The sequence below is a fragment of the Falco biarmicus genome, chromosome 4 (genome assembly GCF_023638135.1).
Source record: "Falco biarmicus isolate bFalBia1 chromosome 4, bFalBia1.pri, whole genome shotgun sequence".
NCBI lineage: Eukaryota > Metazoa > Chordata > Aves > Falconiformes > Falconidae > Falco > Falco biarmicus.
In genome coordinates, this window is record NC_079291.1 from 14,524,819 (window position 1) to 14,545,971 (window position 21,153).

At 41.8% G+C, this 21,153-nt stretch overlaps 1 protein-coding gene across 5 annotated transcripts in view; it reads left to right on the forward strand.

Moving 5' to 3' along the window:
* Positions 1-4,814: 4,814 nt before the first annotated feature.
* The window catches only part of MYRIP (myosin VIIA and Rab interacting protein), a 237,312-nt gene continuing 220,973 nt past the window's right edge, over positions 4,815-21,153 (forward strand). For 3 of the 5 annotated variants that reach the window (XR_008821849.1, XM_056338714.1, XM_056338715.1), the window contains exons 1-2: positions 4,817-5,130; positions 19,152-19,301. Coding sequence is in view for 4 of the 5 variants with exons in the window: in XM_056338714.1 (XP_056194689.1) it covers positions 19,192-19,301 (110 nt within the window). In the remaining variant the exon portion in view is untranslated. Of the gene's footprint in view, positions 5,131-19,151; positions 19,302-21,153 lie in introns of all 5 variants that reach the window. The other 2 variants (XM_056338718.1, XM_056338716.1) reach the window with 1 other exon arrangement.

The window sequence follows — 21,153 nt, forward strand, 5'->3', positions numbered from 1 at the left end:
GTTATGTTTAAAAGCAAATGAAGAATTTCTGACAGTGCTGGAGAACTGAACCAGTAAAAGCAAAGGAGAGTAGTTCTAGAAGCAACTGCAGGTGAAGTGGTTTTAGATGGGGTTGTTTCAATCCCAAAATTTCACAGCCGCCTGTTGATTCTGATGCAAAGAAACCAAATGAGGCTGAAAGAAATTCCCACTGAACACAAGAGAACAAGAGCTGAACAAACACTTGCTCATGTTTTTTCAGCGTTTGAATTTGTGAGGTCAAATCTGACTTAACATGAACATTTTCCTGTTTAGCTGGGGACGCACACCATTTTTCTTACTCGTCCCCTGGGCACCATGCAGCTTTTTCCCCCATTTTTTTTAAATTTGTAAAGAAGAGAGCAGTGCTGAACTGTGCAAAAGATGCTACCTCACCCTCACCCTGCTTTGCACAGGACACAAATGAAGCTCTAAAGAAAAGCTTCAGTGGACCACATCCCTCCTGCTGCTGCTTGTCCTCAGACTGATGAGCAAGAGGGAGTTACTGCATGAAAGCTGGGGCTAAGTGGAGAAAAAGACTGATACAAAAAAACCAACCCCAGGGAATGGAGGACACTTGCCTTGCGTGTTTCAGCCACTGTCACAAAATTAAGTTCATTCTTCAAAGAAATTGAAGACCTTACCGCACCTTTTAAACTATTTTCTTTTTACTCGCAGAAATGTAAGAGTTGAATCTTGTCCTCACCCATACACATTTGGTTGCAGGCATAAGGGAAGAGCACTGAAAGGGCCTTTATTTCTCTGAGTGCAGCGTCTGCTGCAGGCACCTTCAAGCTTGCATTTATGCACCTTGTATGGATGAAGAAACCTGCAGGAGCAGCAGTACGGTCAGCAGCACATTCTCTTCTGAAATTTATTCCCATTCTGATTATTCTTCCCAGTAAACATGTGTAGCTCTTACCACTTACCACCATGCTGGGTTTTTTGCCTTCCCCCCGCACTGCCCACCCCCCACCCCACCCCGCTACTGGTCAGAACAAATCTTTTCACTGCATCAGTTACAGTTTATCTGCTGGTGTTTCCATCCCAGTTTTGAGTTTGCTATTTTTGTTTCCTTTCAAAGTGTTAGCTTGCCTAAGTTCTGCTGCTAGTTAAACAGCAAAACTTCTTCAAGCTGTCTCCTTTACTAACATATGTATATAATCCCAGTTCTGTCTTCTCCGTTTTCCTTTTTCTCTTCACACTTAATGTTTGCCAGAGTTTCTCCTTACATTGTGAGGCTTGCGGGGCAGGGAACCTGACTGTTGAAATCTCTGAAGAACAGTCATGGCAAAGTGCCATAACACATTGTATGCCGTACATATTAAATGCTGCTAAAAATTTGTCCATTCTTCTCAGCTTCTTTCTCATTTGCTTATGGGCTATGAATTACTTCACTGGTTTACCTGAATTATCATAATACTCCATGTTTTGCATACACACTTTATAAAATAATATGTATTCATGAAGTTCTTTGAGACCCTAGGGTAAAAGGTTACAATGACTTCCAAGTTATCACCATCAAATTATTGTTCGCTACATTTTGTGAAAATGCTCTGAGGTCTTAACAGATCAGTTGAAAGCAAGAGAGACTTAATTCCTTACTACTGTCTTTATTTTCTGCCCTGAGATAAGAATAGGCTGGAATAAATTCATAATTGGTCCCTGTGGCTAACAGAGTGGCTTGTGGCTTTCTAGCAGGTACTCTCCATATTTACATTTCCAATTTCCTTACTAAAACGCCCTACCTTTATCGAGAAGGTTGGGACACTTGGAAAGTAAACTTCATGAAGTCCTCCTGGAGTGGTCTGTAATTGTCAGCAAATAATCCAGCATGACGGAGTGCATTGGCTAACACCCTCTTTCTGCATCCCCCTGTATATGCTTGGAGGGATACCAAACCAGTGCAAATTTTGGTTTCCCCCAAACCAATTTATTTGCAGGTTTTACAACAACCACATAGCACGCAAAAGATGGCCAAAACTCCTGACCATGTGAACTGCACTCCTAAAATCTTCCCTATGGCCATGAGCCCCATTCCATGAATGCTGAGGGCAGAGGGAAGTTCTCTGCAGAGTGGGACCTCCTACCCATATCACCTGCTGCCAGGTTAAGGCAGGGTCCCATGGGTGCTGGTGCTCAGCCTCCTTGCTCAAGTATAGCCAGCTGGTTGCAGCCTGGGGACAGGCTGAGGAGTCACTCGTTGGCCACTGCAGCCCCGTAGCCCCGTGTAGCTTATGACACTGCTGGATTCAGCGCCAAGCTTTCCAAGCAAAACCCACCTGCTTATTTCAGTCTACATTTGGATGACTTTTTTCTTTATGAAAAAAAGGCTGTATTGTGACATGAGAAAATCAGCACCGAGAAAACACATATTTTCTTGTCCTGTACCCCATTATTACTAGATCCGCTATCTATTTTTTTGCAAGATTTTTCCCCTGCTACAGCTAAATAAGGCCCACATGGCAAACGGTTGTTGTACTACAGATGCGTACTAGGGGTCTGACTTCTTTTTTCATTCTTTCCATTCTGAGGCTATTCTCGCTGAAAGATTGCTTGGCCTGCAGTTTAACCTAACTCTGTTGTAAACATAAGGACTAGGAATTTCAGAGCTTTAGGAAGTGAGATAAACATGGGCATGCCCCTTTCCCTGATGACCATCCCACTGTTGCCAGTATCCCTCACACCCCTTGCTGCCTTCCACCTCTCCTCAATCCCCAGGCACTGCGTTGGGAAGATGTTTGGATACTTTTTGTTCATGGGGCAGAAATTCCCATGCTACCACTTGGGTCTCATCTTTGGCTGCAGAGTTTCTCTTCTTTAGACTTCTGTTTATTCTGCATCCTTGTTTAGACACTTATTTTATTCATTCAATAGCTGTATCATATGTGATTCCGGAGAAAGCCTGGCATATCTGTTTCACCCATCTATGCTTTATGATTTTGCCTATGGGGGTGAAAAAGAGATTTTAGTCAGCAGTTGTTTTTTACTGTGAATGGCACCCATCAGTAAACACTTGCTACGAATACAAAGATAAACTGATTTCCTTCCAAGGGAGACACCAAAAGCTGTAGATAGACAAACTGGGCATCCAACGATTAGAGAGGGGATGCAGACAAACAGAGAAGTCCAGCATACTATCCATAAGGCTATTACAGTATTTCTTCACTTATGCATTGTTCTTCTCTTTCCCCTCTCTTAGTCGCACTCTGTCAAGTTGTTAATGGCTGGCTTAAGTGTGCCATGTTAATGCCTTCCCTGCAGAGTACTGTTGGAGAGTAAAAATGTACTGATTACTGCATGGGTATGGAACAAAAGAGCTTTGAGTCCAGTGCTATGTCTCCAGTGGAGAGGAATGTGGAATACTACAGAGAACGGTACAAACTCTCTGCGAACCAAACTGTACAACGTTGAGGCAAGGGCACAACATTACTCTTGAACTCAACATCAGCTTATTAGCTAGAGTGTGAGGAGCAGGGCACAGTTTTACCTGTTTGATCTTGTGGTTGTGTAATCATAAGCATTACAGCTAATTGTTATTGATGGCTGATTTTAAAACATATTATTTCAGGGTTTCAGCTAGAAGTGTAAGATTGGAGAGGGATTTCTACCCAGATATTTTTAAAATTAATAAATCAATTACTCTCCTTGTACAGGCAATGAACCTTTTGTTCAAGTCAGTCCCTGATCTGTTGCCATGTCATATCGCTCTTGAAACACGGTACTGCTGAAAGCAGCTGGTTCAGTCTCTTGTTCTTATTTAAAGAAGTAACAAGTTTCTTCTGTCTGGGAATTACTTGGGCATGTATTTACCTGGAGGTGTATTTGGGAAATACAAAATAATATTTGACCCAGAATACTTCCTAAAGTTGTTTTGTTTTTTGTTTCCACGCACACTTCTGAAATGAAGGCTGTGGCTGCCTCCCAGAGTGGCGCCCGCTTTGCCAACACAGGCAAGCGTAGGTTAGCATAGAGGTAAAAGTTTGATAAATCAGTTTATTTGTGATACTGTGAAATTGATGTAAACAAAAATATGCTCCTTGAAAATATTTTCCTTGAAAACCCGCCAAGATTTACCGAGTACATCTGTCTTGACAAAGCCCTTCAACTGAGATCAAATGAAACCGTACCTTGCAGCAGACAGCTGCAGCTATTTTAAAACGAAGTTAAACAAGCATGAAAAACCGGGGATGAAAAAAACCACCACGGGAAAAGTAATTAGCCTGCCACAGTGCGATCCGCAGCGACACAGGACATCAGAAAGCACGGGCAAAGACAGCGGTGCCTCCCCGGCGATGTGCCTGCCTGAACAGGCCGCGCCTCCCGAGTGACCGCCCGGCGCGCTGCGGCCCCACGGACGCGACTACAGTTGGCACCAGCCGGTCTCTTTCCCGCCACCCCCCTCAGAGGACCTCCCGCCCCGGCCCGCGCCCACGCCCGCCGCGGCAAGCGCCGCCCGGCAGCCCCCGCGCCGCTCCTCGGCCGTGCGCTGAGGGCCGGGCGTTGAGGGCCGCCCCCGAGGCACCCGCCAGAGCCCCGTCCCCGCAGCACCGCGTGCCGCCTCAGGGGCGAGCAGCAAGCCGCGGGTGCGCGGGAACGAGGGAGCGCGCCCCCGCCTCCGTGCCGCCGCCGGCCCGCGCACCGCTCCCCCCCCCCTCCCCCGCCCCTCGCCCGCCCCTCGCCCGGCCCCTCCGCGCCGATTGGCCGGCGGCGCCCGGGCAGGTGCCGGTGCGCGGCGGGGGCGCGGCGGGAGCTGCCGCCGTCGGCACCGCAGCAGCACCCGGTGGCGCGTCCGGCGGTAGGGGAGGAGGAGGAGGAGGAGGAGGCGGCGGCGGCGGCGGCGGCGGCGGCGGCGGCGGCGGCGGTAGGAGGAGACGGCGACTGCAGGCTCTCGTCTTGCGCTGGCCGGTGCGGAGCGGCGAGCGGGAGCGGGGCACCTGTGCCCGGCGGCTCGGCGCAGGTGGCTGGCCGGGAGCCGGCGCGGGGCGGCCGCAGCCCCTTCCTTGCATGAGCGACGGGGCGCAGCCGCCGGCGGTGGTTCTGGCCGTGCCCCCCGCGCGGGGAAGGTCCTGCCCGCCTCCATTTTGGTGCAGCCCTCGCGTTTGGGCGAGGGTGAGTACGGCCGGGGGCGCGGCCGCCGTCCCCCGCGGGCAGGGGCTGGGGCTGGGGCGGGGGGGCTTCCGCAGCGCCGCCGCGGGGCCCGGCGCCGTGAGCGGGCCTGCGGCAGGGCTGTGGTTGCGGGGCCGCCCGCCGCAGCGCCCCGTCGGGGGGCGGCCGGCGCTCGGGCCGCCGCGGGCTGCCCCCTGCCCCCTGTGAGGGGCTGCGGGCGGGGCCGGGCGCCGGGTCCTGCGGCCGGTGGTGGCTGAGGGGCCGCCTCAGGGGCCGAGGCGGGCCGCCCCCCCCGGCGACCTCGTGTGCTGAGGTGGGGGGCGGGGGCGACGGCGCTATGCGAGGCTTCTTTTAGTTACCGGACAGATGCCTGGTTAGCTTCGCAGTGTTCTGCTGACAGCGTGGTTATTCGAGCACTGTCACTGCGGTGCATTATTAATTATTCACATTATTACGGTTATGACTGGAGCGTGTTACTCCAGAGCAACTTCCCCGGGAGCACGGAGGGCTTCGGCGTGGCGCTGCCGCTGCCCCCGTTCCGCGGGAGCATCCCGCCGCTCCGTGCCTGTAATTTGTGCTTCAGACAGAAGCAGCGTGCGTTTTCCTAGTATCAAGGTCAGTTTATCGTAACTGCTGAGGAAAATACCATATGGCTCGGGCTGACTTTTCTTAGAGAATCTAATTAAGTAGGAGCGTGTGTTGTGCTGGGGTTTGTGTTGTGTTTTATGCGAATGTAACCAAATTAGATCGCAAAATGCCTTAGGGCGCGTGTGTGTCCCCCCCTCAAGCATGTTTGCAGCGCTGTTAACTGTATCTAGTGATCTATTTTTGACAAATGGTGCTTATTCTTTTGGCCTTATACCTACCATTTTACTAAAATTTTTACCTTGCCTACCATTTCTGAAAATGCTGGTAGCTGTCTTGCTATGGAGCCTGGAGTTTGTTAGAATAGGCACAGCATGGATTTTGGCAATAAAAGCTTTTATGCGTTCTTCTGATAACCCTTTTCTGGAAGGCGAGAGAGAAAGGAGGGAAAGTTGGTTTAGTTCTCACTTCACCAAACATTTTTCTAACTTTGAGGGACCTGTCATCAAGCTGGACAGACAGGTTTTTATAGTTGCTTATTAATGGTGATAGCGGTTCCCTGTGAACTGTACTGGGATCACTGACTCTGTCCCTGCAGTTAAGTGTCAAATGGTGATGTTTGCTGTTTATTTCTAGCTTAAAAAAATGAACAGAGCTGTGTCAAAAGCAGAAGGTGCTGTACCTTGTATGCAGTCCCTCAGGCTATTGCCTTACCCATCGTTACTCAGGTACCAGATTGTATCGGAGCATATTTACTGATGCATTATGCCCAAGCATCCAAAAATGTACTCAGCAATTCTGTAGCCTTCCTGTGGAATTTGTCAGGTAACTTAGTACAACGTATATAGCAATTACAAACAGGAGAGTATAATTTTCAGCAGCTGTGATTCATTAATTGCTAGTGAGAATTCCATGCCAGTAGCCTCTACCAGGGTGAGGGATACTTACAGAGCACTGCCCCAGTGCCAGGACTTGCATCACTTGAATCAGCAGCAGGCTGAAGATGCAATATTGCCCTTTGATACAGGTTAATGCTTTCTAACAGACTGTCTTCATCTGAACCAGCGCTGTCTAGGAGTCATACAAGATCAAGAAAGCTAAGCTAAAACTTTTTAAGTTTTTTTCCTGGGTTTGTTTCCTGCTTTCACCCCAACTTGATGAATACAGCTTAGTGGGCTACGCCTGACTACTAAACCAGGTTGTTGGATTATATGGGGTATACCCAAGTGCACGAGCACAGTAGGAATTCACCTTTCCTGCTTAAAGTTGCAGTTAACAGAACACTTGATCAGCTCGTACTTAAAAAAAGGAAAAAAATCCCTGTGCATGAGTGATGCTGAAGAGGAGCTATATATACGAAATGCATTATTGTTCATAAACAGTACCCCTGTATGAAAATGTGACTCCTTTCTATTGCTGCCAACGTTAATATGCCCTACTGTTATCAGACTGGAAACTGCTGTTTGGCAATGTAAACCATCTTAACTTGCCCTTGCAGAGTTGGACAAGCTGAAGGAAACTAGTTGCATATAGTTCCATGAAAGCCATCGGGACAATTTTTCTCTTTGAGAAAACCCTTTCATTTGTTTGAGTGGACTAATCCAGCCTTTCTGTGGAATGCTTTATTCACCTTCCTTTTGGAACCAGATAGGTAATTTACTAGATAAATTCTTAGAGATAGTAAAGGCTTCTGGCTTACCTGTGAACCACTGACAGACAGAAAATAAACCAGGTCCATATTTCTTTTATTCAGAGATTTATAGCAGCTTAGTTTCAAAAGAAGGTTATTGGATTTAAGGGAGGAGGAAGATAGCCGCTGTATTTCAGCGTGGAGCAAAGCACGCCATACTGTTGCTCAGGTTACCAAAGAAACTTGGCCTTTATTTATAGCATAAACAGGGAACTTTGTAGAAGGGCTAAATACAGTGTAATTTGGTAAGTTTTCAAGCCATGGTCTAGTTTTGTGTATCTCTTTGTGAGACTGGGCAAAGATGCCTGTCTCCAAACTTTACATGAATTTACAGAAACCCAAGAGGAAGACCTCTTGCATGTGGCTGGCACGCTAGTAGGTTCTGTCATTCATATGGTAAAGACTAGTGATTGTGACCTGTTTGCTATTTAACTTTCAAGTTGAAATGTGTTATCCTCTTTTATTATTATTATTTTAACAATCTTATAGAAAAATGCTGTGCTACGTTTTTAAAAAAATGCATTTTCAGAAAGTAAACATCACGTGACATTTTATGTCCTGAAAATAAATAAATAAAGCACGCTGTAGTGGAAAGCAGTTTAATGAATTGCCTTGCAGCTTTAGCGTATATGAACAGAGTATAAGGATGCAGTGGTTTGACTGGTCAAAAGCTAATATTGGCATTATTGCAATAATGGCAAATTTTTAGATCTTATGAAGAATATTCTGGGAATAGGAACACATTAGACTTCCAGTCCAATAAGTGTTGAACTTCAACAGCAGAGCACTTTTTTCTTTTTTTGAGAATGTTATCCTAACAAAAACCTTTATCTTGCAAATTTTTACTGACCCATTAGTTCCTGAGCTGAGTAAAGGAAACAAGACCTCTTGTTACTTCCTATTACCTATTGATCAATTGATGATCATAAAAGAAAAATGAATATGGTGTTTGGTATTTAGATTACTGCAGTCATTACTATCTACTGATTGTTTTAAGATATAAAGCATTACCATAGGAAATTAATTTTGCATTCTTCAAGGCAAAGTACATCTCTAAATGAAATACTACCTATTGAAGTGGAGGAGCTAACTACTCTGGAGATTAATCTTGAAGATGAGACACTTTCTATGGCATTCTCTCAAGTTGACTCACGGTAATCAATTAAGTAGACTTCCGGAGTTTTTCTGGCGCTGGCTGGCAGGCGGGAAGGAAACTAGCCTGTCCTACTGCTGAAGACCTAAGCTCAAATTCTGCTCTGCAGCAGTTGCAAAAACCTTTTTTTCTGGATTCTTCCTTGCAACATATGCTGCTTACTGATGGAGAAGAATAAAACAGATTAATGCAGCCATAGTTTTTGGATCAAATCTGTTTGAAGGGTGCTAAGATTATTTACTGTAGGAAATGAGATGTAGTCTTGCCTTGTGATAGCAGTCTGAAGTATAGAGCCTCATTCAAATGCTATTAAAATCCATGGCATTCCCACTGGCTTTAATGAGTCTTGAAGCCAGGAAACAGCCTGAAATCTTTGGGTTTTTTTAATAACTAAACAATTCCTTCCCCCACACCCTCCATGTGACGGCTCCATGCAGAATAATACGTGGCTCTGCCGTTGTAAACCAACTTTCTGTTCTTGGAGGAAGGCAGTGCATAATCTGTTGTTTTCCTTCTGGAAAGGAAAGCAAGCAAAGCGTGTTTACAACTTGAAGAGTAAATTTTCTGTTCTGCTGTTGTGGTGAGGGGTTTTTGTCTCTCCTGAAACTAATACAAGAAGAGCTTCTTTGCTTATTAGGTATTACTTCTGATACAGAAGGTCATTTAATGTGGGTTTCTTCTGTCCCTTTTGGGCTGTATGAACAGGATGTTGTGTCACAGGGCAATCCAAATAGAAAAGTGCTGATTTGTACCATTATTGTGAATTGCTACAGCATGGATGTTCAGTGCATGATTTAAGTGCTGCTGACAGAGGTGCAGCTAACTGTCCTCAAATACCTCAAGTTGCTGAGTGTAGCTATTTTTTAACCATTGTTAATCTTGCAAGGGGGTGACTCCTGCTTTTCCTATTCAGAAAACTGATTCCTCTGCCCCTCAGTGGCCATCCCCAGAGTGCTTGAATGTCACTTTCTGGAAGTTATCTCAGTGCTTGCATCCAGCTGTCATAAGTGCTTTGACATTTGTTTGACAGACCATGAATTGGATTTAAGTTAAACCATAGTGCATGAATTGGAGTAACAGCAGGTTTTTTGAAAGAGCTTTGGAGAGGATTCTAAAAAGTATAATCTGGTGATTTGCTTTTTACAATCTCAGTGGGGCTTGATCTAAAAGACAGTGCCAAAAATTGCATGTATGTTAATCACCTCAAGCACAAAACCTGTGGGTTGAATCCCAAGTGAGAGGAAAGCCGTTCACATCTAGAGCAAGATCAGATAGATTATTCCACACACACACACTCCCCACCCTTCTAATGTTTAATAAGCAGGCTTCAGATTTGTGCTCCAAGGTAATGTCGCAGGTCAAAAAGAGGGGAATCAATGGATGAGATACTGTGGACTCAGGTTCCACACATGATTAAGTGAACTGCACCTCCGCCGTGGAAATATGTCAGTTGTGTAGTTGTGGTAGGTGAAGAATACCTGAGATTGTGCTTTCAACTGGAGGGGAAGATGGTGTCAATGTTGTATCAAGGTCCAGAGGCCTATTATAAAGGATACTGGGAATCTAAAAATTGGGAGAAGCTAATGTAGCGACTAGAAATAGGAGTTTTTCTTGGTGAAGCTGATGTTCTTCATGTAGACTTATCAAAGGAGCATGTTATTTCAGTGTACTGCTAATGCTACTTCAGTCTTCAAGAGTGAGCCCTGATAAAGGGAAATGCTTTTTTTTATTTTATTTTAAAAAAAGTTTTTAAGGTACAGAGGAGTCCTAGCTAGTTCCTAAAGATGTAGCTTACCTTAAGTTGATCAAATAATAGGTTCTGTGGGACTCAAGGTATCTCTGCTGGTTGGATGATCCTCTAAACCTGTAAGAGGATGAACTGCTTTGCTTCCCTAGTTTAAACTAAAGGAGCTCTGAGGCTGCACCGGTTTGGATACAGCTATAAGTGAACCAGCAGACAAAACCTGACAGTGAGGCTGGCCTTTGAACTCCAGAAAGTGCCTGACTGTGTCTTGTGCTTGAATGTAAATGTTCCTTGTTTGTATAAACTTGGGATCCAGAACTTCAGGTTTGTGTTAGTTGGCCAGAGCTCAGATCATATCCATGTTGTGCAGTGTCAACACAGAAAAAGTAGTCAAGCTCAGGTCCAAAACAGAGCCTCTTTTAAGCATAGAGTAGGTCCCAGTGTCAACAAACTAATCCATTAACTCCCCCACCTGACAGATTAACCCAACTACTAGGGTTTTCAGAGGCTTTCTACAGCTCTGGCTCTATTTTAGTCTTGTTTTATGTCTCTTAACAAATGCTTATCTAAACAATTCAAAGGCAACCTGCTTCTGAAACCCTTTTTTTCCGTGCATGGGGTGTAAGTTGTGTGTCAGCCAACTACAGCCCATCACAAAGTCTCAGTAAAATGGGACATGTGGATTTACAGATGCCATTATTGTATCTCTTACAATTCTTGCTTGTTCCAGCATAAATCAGGGTTAGAAGTGCTTTGCAGGTGTCAGAGTGAATGTGAAAGGCACAGTCTTATGAAATTAATTATTTTTGGGGTTTTTTTTTTCATTTACTTGGTAATCTGTAAAATCCAGTAATTTGCAGTGAGGGTTCCTGTCAGTAGTTTGAATTAACAGTGTTTTACTATATTAATTTTTTTCACATCTGGCAGCACTGCAGAATACTGCCTCTTTGTGGCAACTGCTGTTGGAAGCATTTTCTTATCTCTCAAAATATAATTTCTGTCTCTGTCCCAGTCTTGCAGAAATAGTCTCTCAATCAAAGGTTAGTTCTTGGATCAAACTTAAGGATATGGTGATGAGTGATATTTAGTAAGAAGGATACAGGGTATCAATTAGTGCAACATGTGGGGGAAAAAATCTTTTTATTGTGTAGTATATTTTAAGTATGCTTGTGGTATGTTTGCATACTGGATTCTATATTATGGATATTTTGGTAGCAGTCAAGCAGTCCACTTAACTGTTTACCGCTGTAGTTTGCATGGGTTGATCCAATATGGCATTCAAGTTATGATAAGATTCTTAATATAACACTTTTGCCTGTATTATTGAGATTGAAAATCAAATTTATATGCAGATTAAAATGTGTAGTGCTTTTGGAGCTGTTTGAGGTTCTATAAAAACTTCACCTTTTCTCTCGGTGTGTTCTTCCCCACATTAAAGGTATGAATAACTCATGAGAAACGTTGCCACCACTTTACATAGTAGTGATGCTTTGGCATCTTGAACTTGCAAGAGTTATCTTGGTGAACTGATGTTTTCTGGGTTAGTTTGTTGATTTTAGCTGTAGGATATGCCTCTCTAGCTATTCTTCTAAATAGTGACTGCTGTGGTACTCGAGAAGATGTTTAGCTTTAGAAAGCTTACTTGTCACATGCTGCTCTGCAGCTCTCATATGGTAGTGGACCTTCTGTATCCTTCAGTTTCTTTGACCTGTGTGGGAAAACAGGACATTGACATCTGAGCACAGGAATATCCTGAGTTGTGTTCTCTCACATGCTCTTCCACAAGGAGGGAGATAAATGCTGGAGCTTCCTAGGCTTAACATAGCCTTTTCCTGGGTGCACATATTACTGTTACACAGGTAAAGTGAGTACTCCCTTGTCTGCCTGCCTCTTAAAATGAGACAGAAACTGCCATCAATTCTTTCAAGGAACAGAGAAGGATTTGCTATTTCTTTCATCTCCTTTCAATGTGTGTAGCTCATTTGAGGGCCACTGATTGTGAAATGGTGAGACTGACAGATGTCTTGGGAGAAAGAAGTGGCCTGTGTAGTGCAAGACAGGTGGGTGAATGTCTTTTTGCAGTCTTCACTCTTGAGCTAAGGCTGAGTAGAGAGGTAGGAATACAAATGAGCTTTTTGTTTAGTATTTTCTTCATACAGGCTCATGCTTATACAGTGTGAAGTGTGATTTGCCAGCTGCATTCTGGTTTGGCTTTTGATGGAAAGGTGGAAGAAGGGGCATAACTGTTCAGCGGCTGCTGTTTTCTCTGTGCAGGGAGCCTGGGTACACAGCAGTAATCTCTGAGCCCCGCTTTGCTAAGTTGGGCATCCAAAGGGAAGCCCTTGCGGTCTGTACACACAAGATGTGCAAGATTTCAGATTGCATTAGTTGCAAGCTCTAAGTGCATGTGCTGGCTTTCTTTCTGACCTGTGATGGTTCACCTTGGGGTTGGTTGACAGTCCATTACAGTCATGAGCTGTGTTTCATGCTTTAGAGTAGCTGCTTTTCCATGTGCCTTCATTCATCCAAGGTACGATTGCGTGTCAGTGTGTTACTGCTCCTGTTTTGTCTTTTTCTCCAAGCTGTCTTTCTTGTTTCAGGAAGGAAAACAGTCAGTCTCACACAATCAGAATACTGTCAGACCCATCATCTTGACTACGCATTCTTCCAAAAGGCAGTTGCTACTAAATAGAGAAAATAGAGCTGAATGTGATTTGCCTTAGTTCAGCATAAACAATGGAAAATGAGACTGAAGTAAAATGAGAGTGTACGGTAACTAGAAAGCCAGCGGAGTGAGATGCATGCTAACAGTGTGTGCAAGGTGACCTACGATCTTTAGCAGCTCTAAGGGCCAAATTCTGGGTAAGCCTTTCTGTAAGAGTTCGCTGTTACCAGTGAGAAGATTATTCCAGTCAACGAATTTGGGGGTTTTATCTCAGTTTTAATTCCCAATGGGATTTATACTTGTGTATCTGTTGTAGGCTTGATACATAGGTATAAAGTGGTCATGACTTATTGTTAGGATTGACTTTTTACTTTAATCTGTGAAAGGTAGATGACAGAAATAAAGTCCTTTGGTATATTCTTTAGTCTTTTCTGTAAAAAGAGCTTTTTTTGCTATTTAAATAAAATTGCTTCTGCTTTTTAGAAACAATTTAATATGCTGTGTTCTGCTTCTGGGGGAGAGCCATTCTTAGGTGAGACGTGCCATTTTAAAATAAAATGTGACTTTAGTGGGGCTTTTCTACTTCTGCTATTTCATATTCAGTACTTAAAATGATGTAAAATATAGAAGCAAGAAGACTGCAAAATTATTTATTTCCTAAATAGATTAAAATTTAAAACCATACGGTATTAACCTTTGACCTTTAAGATCTACAATGTCCCCCATTAGAGTATATCTGGCAGTCTTCTAGACAAGAAGTACACACAGTTATTGCAGTAATTTGCATTAATAAGGAAGATTTCTCCTAGAAGGAACCAAGTAAACTTCATGGCTCTTCTAAAAACCTGCTGCTTCACCCCCCTCCCACGCACCCTTCCAGTGAAATCAACTTAACTTTGCTCAGAAACTTGCAATCTGTTTGGTTTTCTAAACAAATCTCACATAAAATTAGTACTAGGCTGAAAGAAAGATAATTTTCTGCTTTGGCTATAGACCAGGAAATACGTGTAGTAAATCTCAGCTGAAATTGGTGTGGGTGCAAAGAATAGCATCCTCTTTGAGATCTTGTTTTGCATCTCATTTAAAATGTGGCACACCAAATACAAGTCCTTGTGTTGAAGTCAGTTGAGCCATGCTTAATTTTTCACCCAAATAGGTGGCTTTGTGTTTCTGATGACTGTATTTTCCCTCTTGTTATTTTGGGACTTTAGTTTATTTCCAGTGAAAAGGGAAGAATATCCACAGTGTTGTTTAATGCAGCTTCTAGACTTTCTTGGAGGTTAAAAAACATTAAGGAATTTATAAGCAATATTAATTTTGCCTCATTTTAGACTTAGTGATGTGCTAGCTGTAGTAGAAATTACTTTAGACAGTAGTGTTCTCTAAATGTTGTCTTTTGGCTAAAGTCTGTTCTGTTCAAGTGTGTTGACAATTCAAAACACAGGAATCCCCTTTACGCTTTCAACACTCAGACCTCATTTTTGTCACTAATGTGACATTATATAATGAATATATGATAGGTATTGTGACATTTACATTAAAAAACTTAGCATAATTAACTTGTGCTGACAGTGCAATCCCTTCCTTTTGGAGGTTCAATAAACAAAACTTATTAAATTATGAACTGTGGTGGAGGAGCTCTGTTGTGGACTAAGTGCTTGTCTTCCTTTTTGGCATAGAAAGGTGACTATATTGTATGATTTAAAAGGGCAAAATATTCACCAATAAGATTATAGAAAGGATTTCTTAAGGTACTAAAGACTTCTGCAAAAGTTGGTCAAATGCCAAAGTATAATGACAAGATGGATTGAACAGTATTATTTAGGTCTTGACAGACTACTGAAAGAAGTAAAGATGAGTTTGTTGGTGACAGAGCAGGGATACAATTACTAGGAGTTTTTTTCTTTATTTTCTACTTGGAAAATACTAGAAGTGGTAGACTAGCAGAACAGAGTAGAAAAGCTTTGGTGTTTAGTTTGGTGACTAAAGCTGAGAGCATTTGAGGAAAAGGTATTCTATAGAAATATTCCAGTTGCAAATAGCGGGGTTGGACTCTTTGATATTGGGTTTCATCAGTGCACAGGAGCAGCATTTTAAAGCAAAAATAATTCTGTGTTGTGGAAACCTTGATCAAAAATTTTACTCAGAAATTGAAAGAATTTTAGGATATTCTTGTTTATAGTGCCAGGTTATTGGAGGGATCTCTTCCAGATACACACTGTAAAGCTCATCACCCCTGAGCCTTCTCTTCTCCAGGCTGAGCTGGCCTAGTGTTCCCAGCATCTCCTCTTGTGAAAGATGCTCCAGTCCCTTAATCATTTTCATGGTCTTGAGCTGGACTTACTCCAGTAAGTCTGTATCTTTCTTGCACTGGGGAGCGCAAATTGGATGCAGCACTCCAGATGCAGCCTTGCTTGTGTTGATTTCTTTGCTACAGCATAAAGCTAAGATGTCTGTGTTGTACTATACTTGGTATGAGCACTTGCATAATTAGCTTTATAATGTGGCTCTTTGTAAAGGAGAGAATCTGTTTTAAATGTTAGTTGGTACTTAAAAAAATAAAAAAGTTTGTGGGTTTTCTCCCTACCTTCCTGTAATGCTAATCTTCTGCTGAGACTGCAGGTACAAGCAGCTTAGCTATCATGTGAGTGACTAGGAAATACACTGCTTGCCCTCATTTCTGGTGTTGATGCTCTTGTTCATTTTAAAATTCAGAAGCATTGCTTGCGTTTCTTGAAAAACATTTTATTTGCTTGTTCTTCTGTGTGTGGGGGGTTGTGGTTGTTTTTTTGGAGGTTTTTTTTTTGTAAAGGTTAAAGTAAAAAAAAAATTCAATGTGGAAGTTTTAATTGGATTTAAAACAGACTGTAAGAAGTATTAAGATTAGAGTATTACTCAAACAATGCTTAATCATGTATTGTAAGCCTAGGCTTTCCTGTTAAGTGTGTTAATTTGTTGAGCAGGAGTTTAGGGAACCATATTATTCCTTGTAACATCTCTGAAAGCTTAGATTTTGTATTCGGTTTGAGATTTAGCAAAGAAGTGTTTACTCATTAAGGCAAACACCTGAACATCCTCATTTAAGTTATTTCAGTTGAGACCAGAAGTTACTTTAGGCTGAAAAACTATTTGGTTGTCTCCCCTTGCCCCCCCAAATGTAGCTTGTTACACTTCCTCTAGAGGATTTGCCTTTGTGTCTTTCCAAAATGTGTAATCGAGATCTACTGAAAAAAAGACATTTGAGCATTGTTTATAAATATTTATAAACTGCTGTGATACTCCCAGATCAGAGGTGATTTAGTAATGTGATGAAAAATTATTTCCTGGGAAAAACCACACAAGTTCCTTAGAGGTTAATGTAATATTAGAATGCAGACTGAGAGTCTTATAGGTAAATAAACCACATGAAAAACAAAAATTAAAGTCAGTGCTGATTTTGAAATATATGTATATTTGAAATTAAGCGTTTGCCAACCCCCAAAAAGTCAGAGGTAGTGACGTTACCTCTGGTAACTGGATGGGGGTCCAGTTAACCCCAGATTTAGGGGTAAATTTCCCCCTTTGAATATATGCTCACAGTCAGCAGTGGTGGCTGAATCAAAGGGATAATGTTCTTTACCAGGGGACCACAGATTGTATGTATGAAAAACAGTGCTAATGTTGACAACGTTTCCAAAAGCATTTTGATGAAGACTTGAAGAGAGAACTTATTATGACATTGTTAATTACAGTTGTTAACTTGATGCTTGAGAACAACTGGAATGGCATCTCTGATCTCCTAGTATCTTCGTCATTTTGTGTCTTGGACCACTGTGGCCCTACCATGGAGGCATGTCTACTGGCTCCAGCAATTGCTTAAACTAAGAGGAAATAAAACTATTTTATATCCTGTGTTTCTCCCGTGAAGTGTATGGGTGTGGAAAAAGTTAATTGGAAAAGTTCTACTTATTTCCCTGCGGGTGTGCCTTTCCTGAAGTGAAGCCCTTCTGTGCTTTTAGAAAGTCAGAGAGGCCTTTGCACTTGGAGTGCTTTGTGAGGGAAGAGCTGGACAGGTATCCTAGAGCCTGAACAGAAGAACATGTCGCAGGGCACTGCTTACTCTGTCTCTGAGCTGCAATGTGTAAGCGTAACCTCAGTAAGCCCTGCCTCGCCATTTCTTGTGCTTGCTTGTGCCCAGCAAGGCTTTGGTACAAGGACTGTAGATGAAGGTACAGGGGAAATTCTTAACATTCTGGTGAAAATGTCAGAAAGACTTACACGTGCGTGTGGGATGGAAGAAAGTCTTGCCAGTCGTTCCTCACTATATTTTAGCCAACCTTCAATTTTAACGTATGTTCTGGGCCTTGCAAATGGGATTAGTGAAGACTATGTATAGTTCTTTGGTTTTGTGACACATCTTTCTACAAAAATGGGGGTAATTTTATTTAGAAGTACATTTTTATAGCCTTTATTAACTCATTGTTGATATTCCTTTTCAACTTCCGTAGCAGACCTGAAGAGTCAAACCAGAACATACTGTTCCATTGTGTCCTTTGTTAGCTGTGTGATAAGCAGGTGTCTCACTGGAGGAATCTTGCCATCTTTATTTCACCTAAGCTTCTATCCCATCTGCTTGGTTTTGTTGGCTTGTTTTTGTTGAAGTGTTGTTTCTTTGAATGAAGAGTATGTTCTAAACTTTGATAGTCTAACCAAAAGAAAAAAAAAATGAGCAATACCCTAGTTCCATGTGGTGTTGCTTTTTTTTTTGTTTGTTTGAGAACCTGCAACCAGATGGTTGGAGGAAGGTAAATATTGTATAATAAACCTCACCCAAACCCCCAAACAAATGCAACAAAAAATAACCAACCACATCCCCCATCATCATCTAAGTAGCAAATTAATTGTTATGTTTAGAAAATAGTGTTAGTTTCCTGCCCCCTCCCCCCCCTTCTATTTGGAGCACTTAATTGTATGCCATAGCAGTGTTGCTTAGAGGTGTTTTTCTGAGACAGAACCAGTTTGTATTTCACATAGTATCATTCAGTTGACACTTAACATGGATGAAGAGGCAGTAATAGTTGCCTCTTTGGTATAATGTGATAACTTCTTTGTGTTCGTAATTATTATGTACATTGCTAGGAGCTCATAAGAGAGCTGAAAAAACTGTGTGATGTTTTGGAAACTGTAACTCAATGTGGAGATGGACATCTTTATGATTGCCCAAATAATTACATAAATCAAATTACAGAAATTAAGAGCTAAATTTAGTGAAATTCAACAAAATTAATAAGTCACATGAAAATAAACTGGAACAAATTTATGATAATTCATTAATGAAATAAGTGGACCAAGCTCTAGTTCAAACTTTATAGTACCTTCTTCATAAGGCTGACTACTACTTTTTCGCCTCTGTTGTTCTTCACAGAAAGGGGGAATAATGATATTGTGGTGACATCTAAATCTTTTTCCAGTCAGTCTGGGAAATGTTTGAAAGGTATATGCTTATTTTTTTTTTTTATGGTGTCTTAAAATAGTTCCAGGTTTCTTAGTTGGTAGTACAAAATATTTTTGAGTGTTACAGGAGAGTATGTTTTTGGCTCATACACAGTCGTGGGGATTGTGTTTTGCAAAGTTTTGTAAACTCATGGCATAAAATCATAAATGCCTAAACCTGATTTCACCTGAGTTAGTGTGTTTTTTCTTGTGGAGGACAACACTGAGATCTTCCCGCAATATTATTTAATATCCTAGATAATTTATCTTTTGCATTTATTTTTAAATTGGGCGTGTTTGCTTTCAGTGCATGGAACTTGAAAAATAATTCTAAAATGAATCATTCAAGTTGTGCCAGGGGTGGTTTAGATTGGATATTAGGAAAAATTTCTTCACTGAAAGGGTTGACAAGCATTGGAACAGGCTGCCCAGGGCAATGGTTGAGTCACAGTCCCTGGAGTTATTAAAAAAACCTGTAGATGGTGGTGATTAGGGACATGGTTTAGTGGTAGACTTGGCAGTGCTAGGTTAATCATTGGATTCAATGATCTTAAGGGTTTTTTTCCAACCTAAATGATTCTGTGATTTTCTTCTCTGATGTTTATGGTAGCAACTTTCTAATTGTTGGGCAGATGTGCCTGTCATTTCAACACACTTGGGAAAAGTGTCAGTGCTTTAAATTTATGTTACTTTTTTTTATTGTTTCTGCTTTCAGATATTCCTCATAGTTAGTTATATCCAGGACAGAGTATATAATGGGGAGAAAACTGGATCTTTCTGGCTTGACTGATGAAGAAGCAGAGCATGTGCTCCAGGTGGTTCAACGAGATTTCAGCCTTCGTAAGAAAGAAGAAGAAAGGCTGAGGTAAGACTAAAATAATGATTAAAAATGTTGGTCTCTTTGGATTGTTATAAACTGTCTGTGGGGTAAACTGGAGAACACAGCTCTTGTTGTGGTGTTCTGTGCATTAATAATCATTCCTATCCCAGAGGCAATAAAGATCCAGACTCTTCCACATGAATTCAGTTATTGCATAGTAATTCACTTCTGTGTTTAGTCTATCCTGGCCTAAACCACAACAGTGGCCTCTAAATAATCTGTGTATATCACCTGGGTAGAGACTAAGATTATCCTGGGAGAATTTTTTGCTTTCTGTAGTCTGTTCCTTTCCTTTTATTCAGAAACCTTGTCTATATGCAGACATGTGAAGGTGAAGAAATTAAGCCCCTCTCCCTCCCCTGAAATAATCAATGGGACATATTATTCTTTGTATTGAGAAGTTATCTTTGCTTTCAGTATTCTGTTGTACAAAATGATTGCAAGCAGAAACACCCTGGAAGAAAACAAATGGAATTTGTTGCAAGGGAACTTTCTCAGCCCAGGAACTTTGCTATGTGACAAGGGAACTACTGACAGACACCTGAATTGGTAGATGCAATGTGTTTCTTGTAGTTTCAACAATATTTTCTTGAATTATTATGTCTGATTTTTTTTATTACCTTCTTTGAACACATCTTTATTCTCCAGAATAGTGTGAAGTCTCTATCTATAACTGACAAACACACTTTCTCTTACCGTACTACTAGTATCACAAGTATCATCTGTTTTTTTTATCATTTAGTATCAAGCTGAAGTCAACAGGGCAGGAAGATGACTGAAATAAACACAAAACTAGGCATATATTTTATGTGCAGTTGGAACTGAGAAGCATCCTGTCTCTGTCAATTTTCTGTTACTATTTTCTGAAACTACTTGGAACATTAGGAACAAGAAAGAAGGCTTGTGGCATTGGCTTAATTCAGTTTCAGCATGCTGTACAAGCTCTTGCATGGCTTGGTAGCGCAAGCTTGCTGCAGGGAGAAAAGACTGGATGAGGATGGCATGTGGATTATTTTTGTGTGTGTGTGTTTTGCCATGGGTTGTACTGGTTGCTGTTGGTAATCTTTCACAACAAAAGAGATTCTAGAACCAAGAGATTCACAACCAATTGATTCTAGAAACAGTTTAAGGAGAGTGAGTGCGGGGGCTTTCTCTTACTTTTTTACGTGACGGGTTATATCTTACTGGAGCAAGCATGTCGCAGTTGGGAAGTGCTAGGGCATCTAGTGAGAGAAGGAGGGGGAAAGATGTAAAGCATGCCTGCAGAAAATTGATTGGAAAGCCTGGATAGATAGATTTTTTTTTCCTGGTGTTTGTGTTTTACTGTTTTGCTGCTGAAGTTGTCTATGAGACTTGGTAACTGGAAAACTGTTGTGAGGAGGGAGATAAAACACTGGAAAGATAGGAAAAACACATGTGCTAAACTCAGCTTATATATGAGTAGGTACATTTTTTTCTCTTGTAGTTCATGCCTTCTGCAAGTATCAAAGTATGTTGAACTGCTGCAAATAATGATCTGTACTGACAAAGTCAAAGTTCTGAAATTTAGGCTGATATTTATGATAGGAATGTAAGTAATTTTAATGGCCTTAAATATTGCTGGTGAAGTTCAAAGCTTAAAAGCTATGACCTTTTTTTTTTCGAATGGCAGAGTTACAAGGAAGGATGTAGCAGCATATCTTTTTGTCTCACTATGTAATAGAAAATGTAATTATATAAGAAACTTAGACCTTGCTATAGATTAGATTTGCAGCCTGTAAGAAAGTAGATTAGTTCCTGTGTCTGCTTTGATGGCCTATTGCATTTGTATTTAGAAAGTTACCAACTGGCAAAGTCT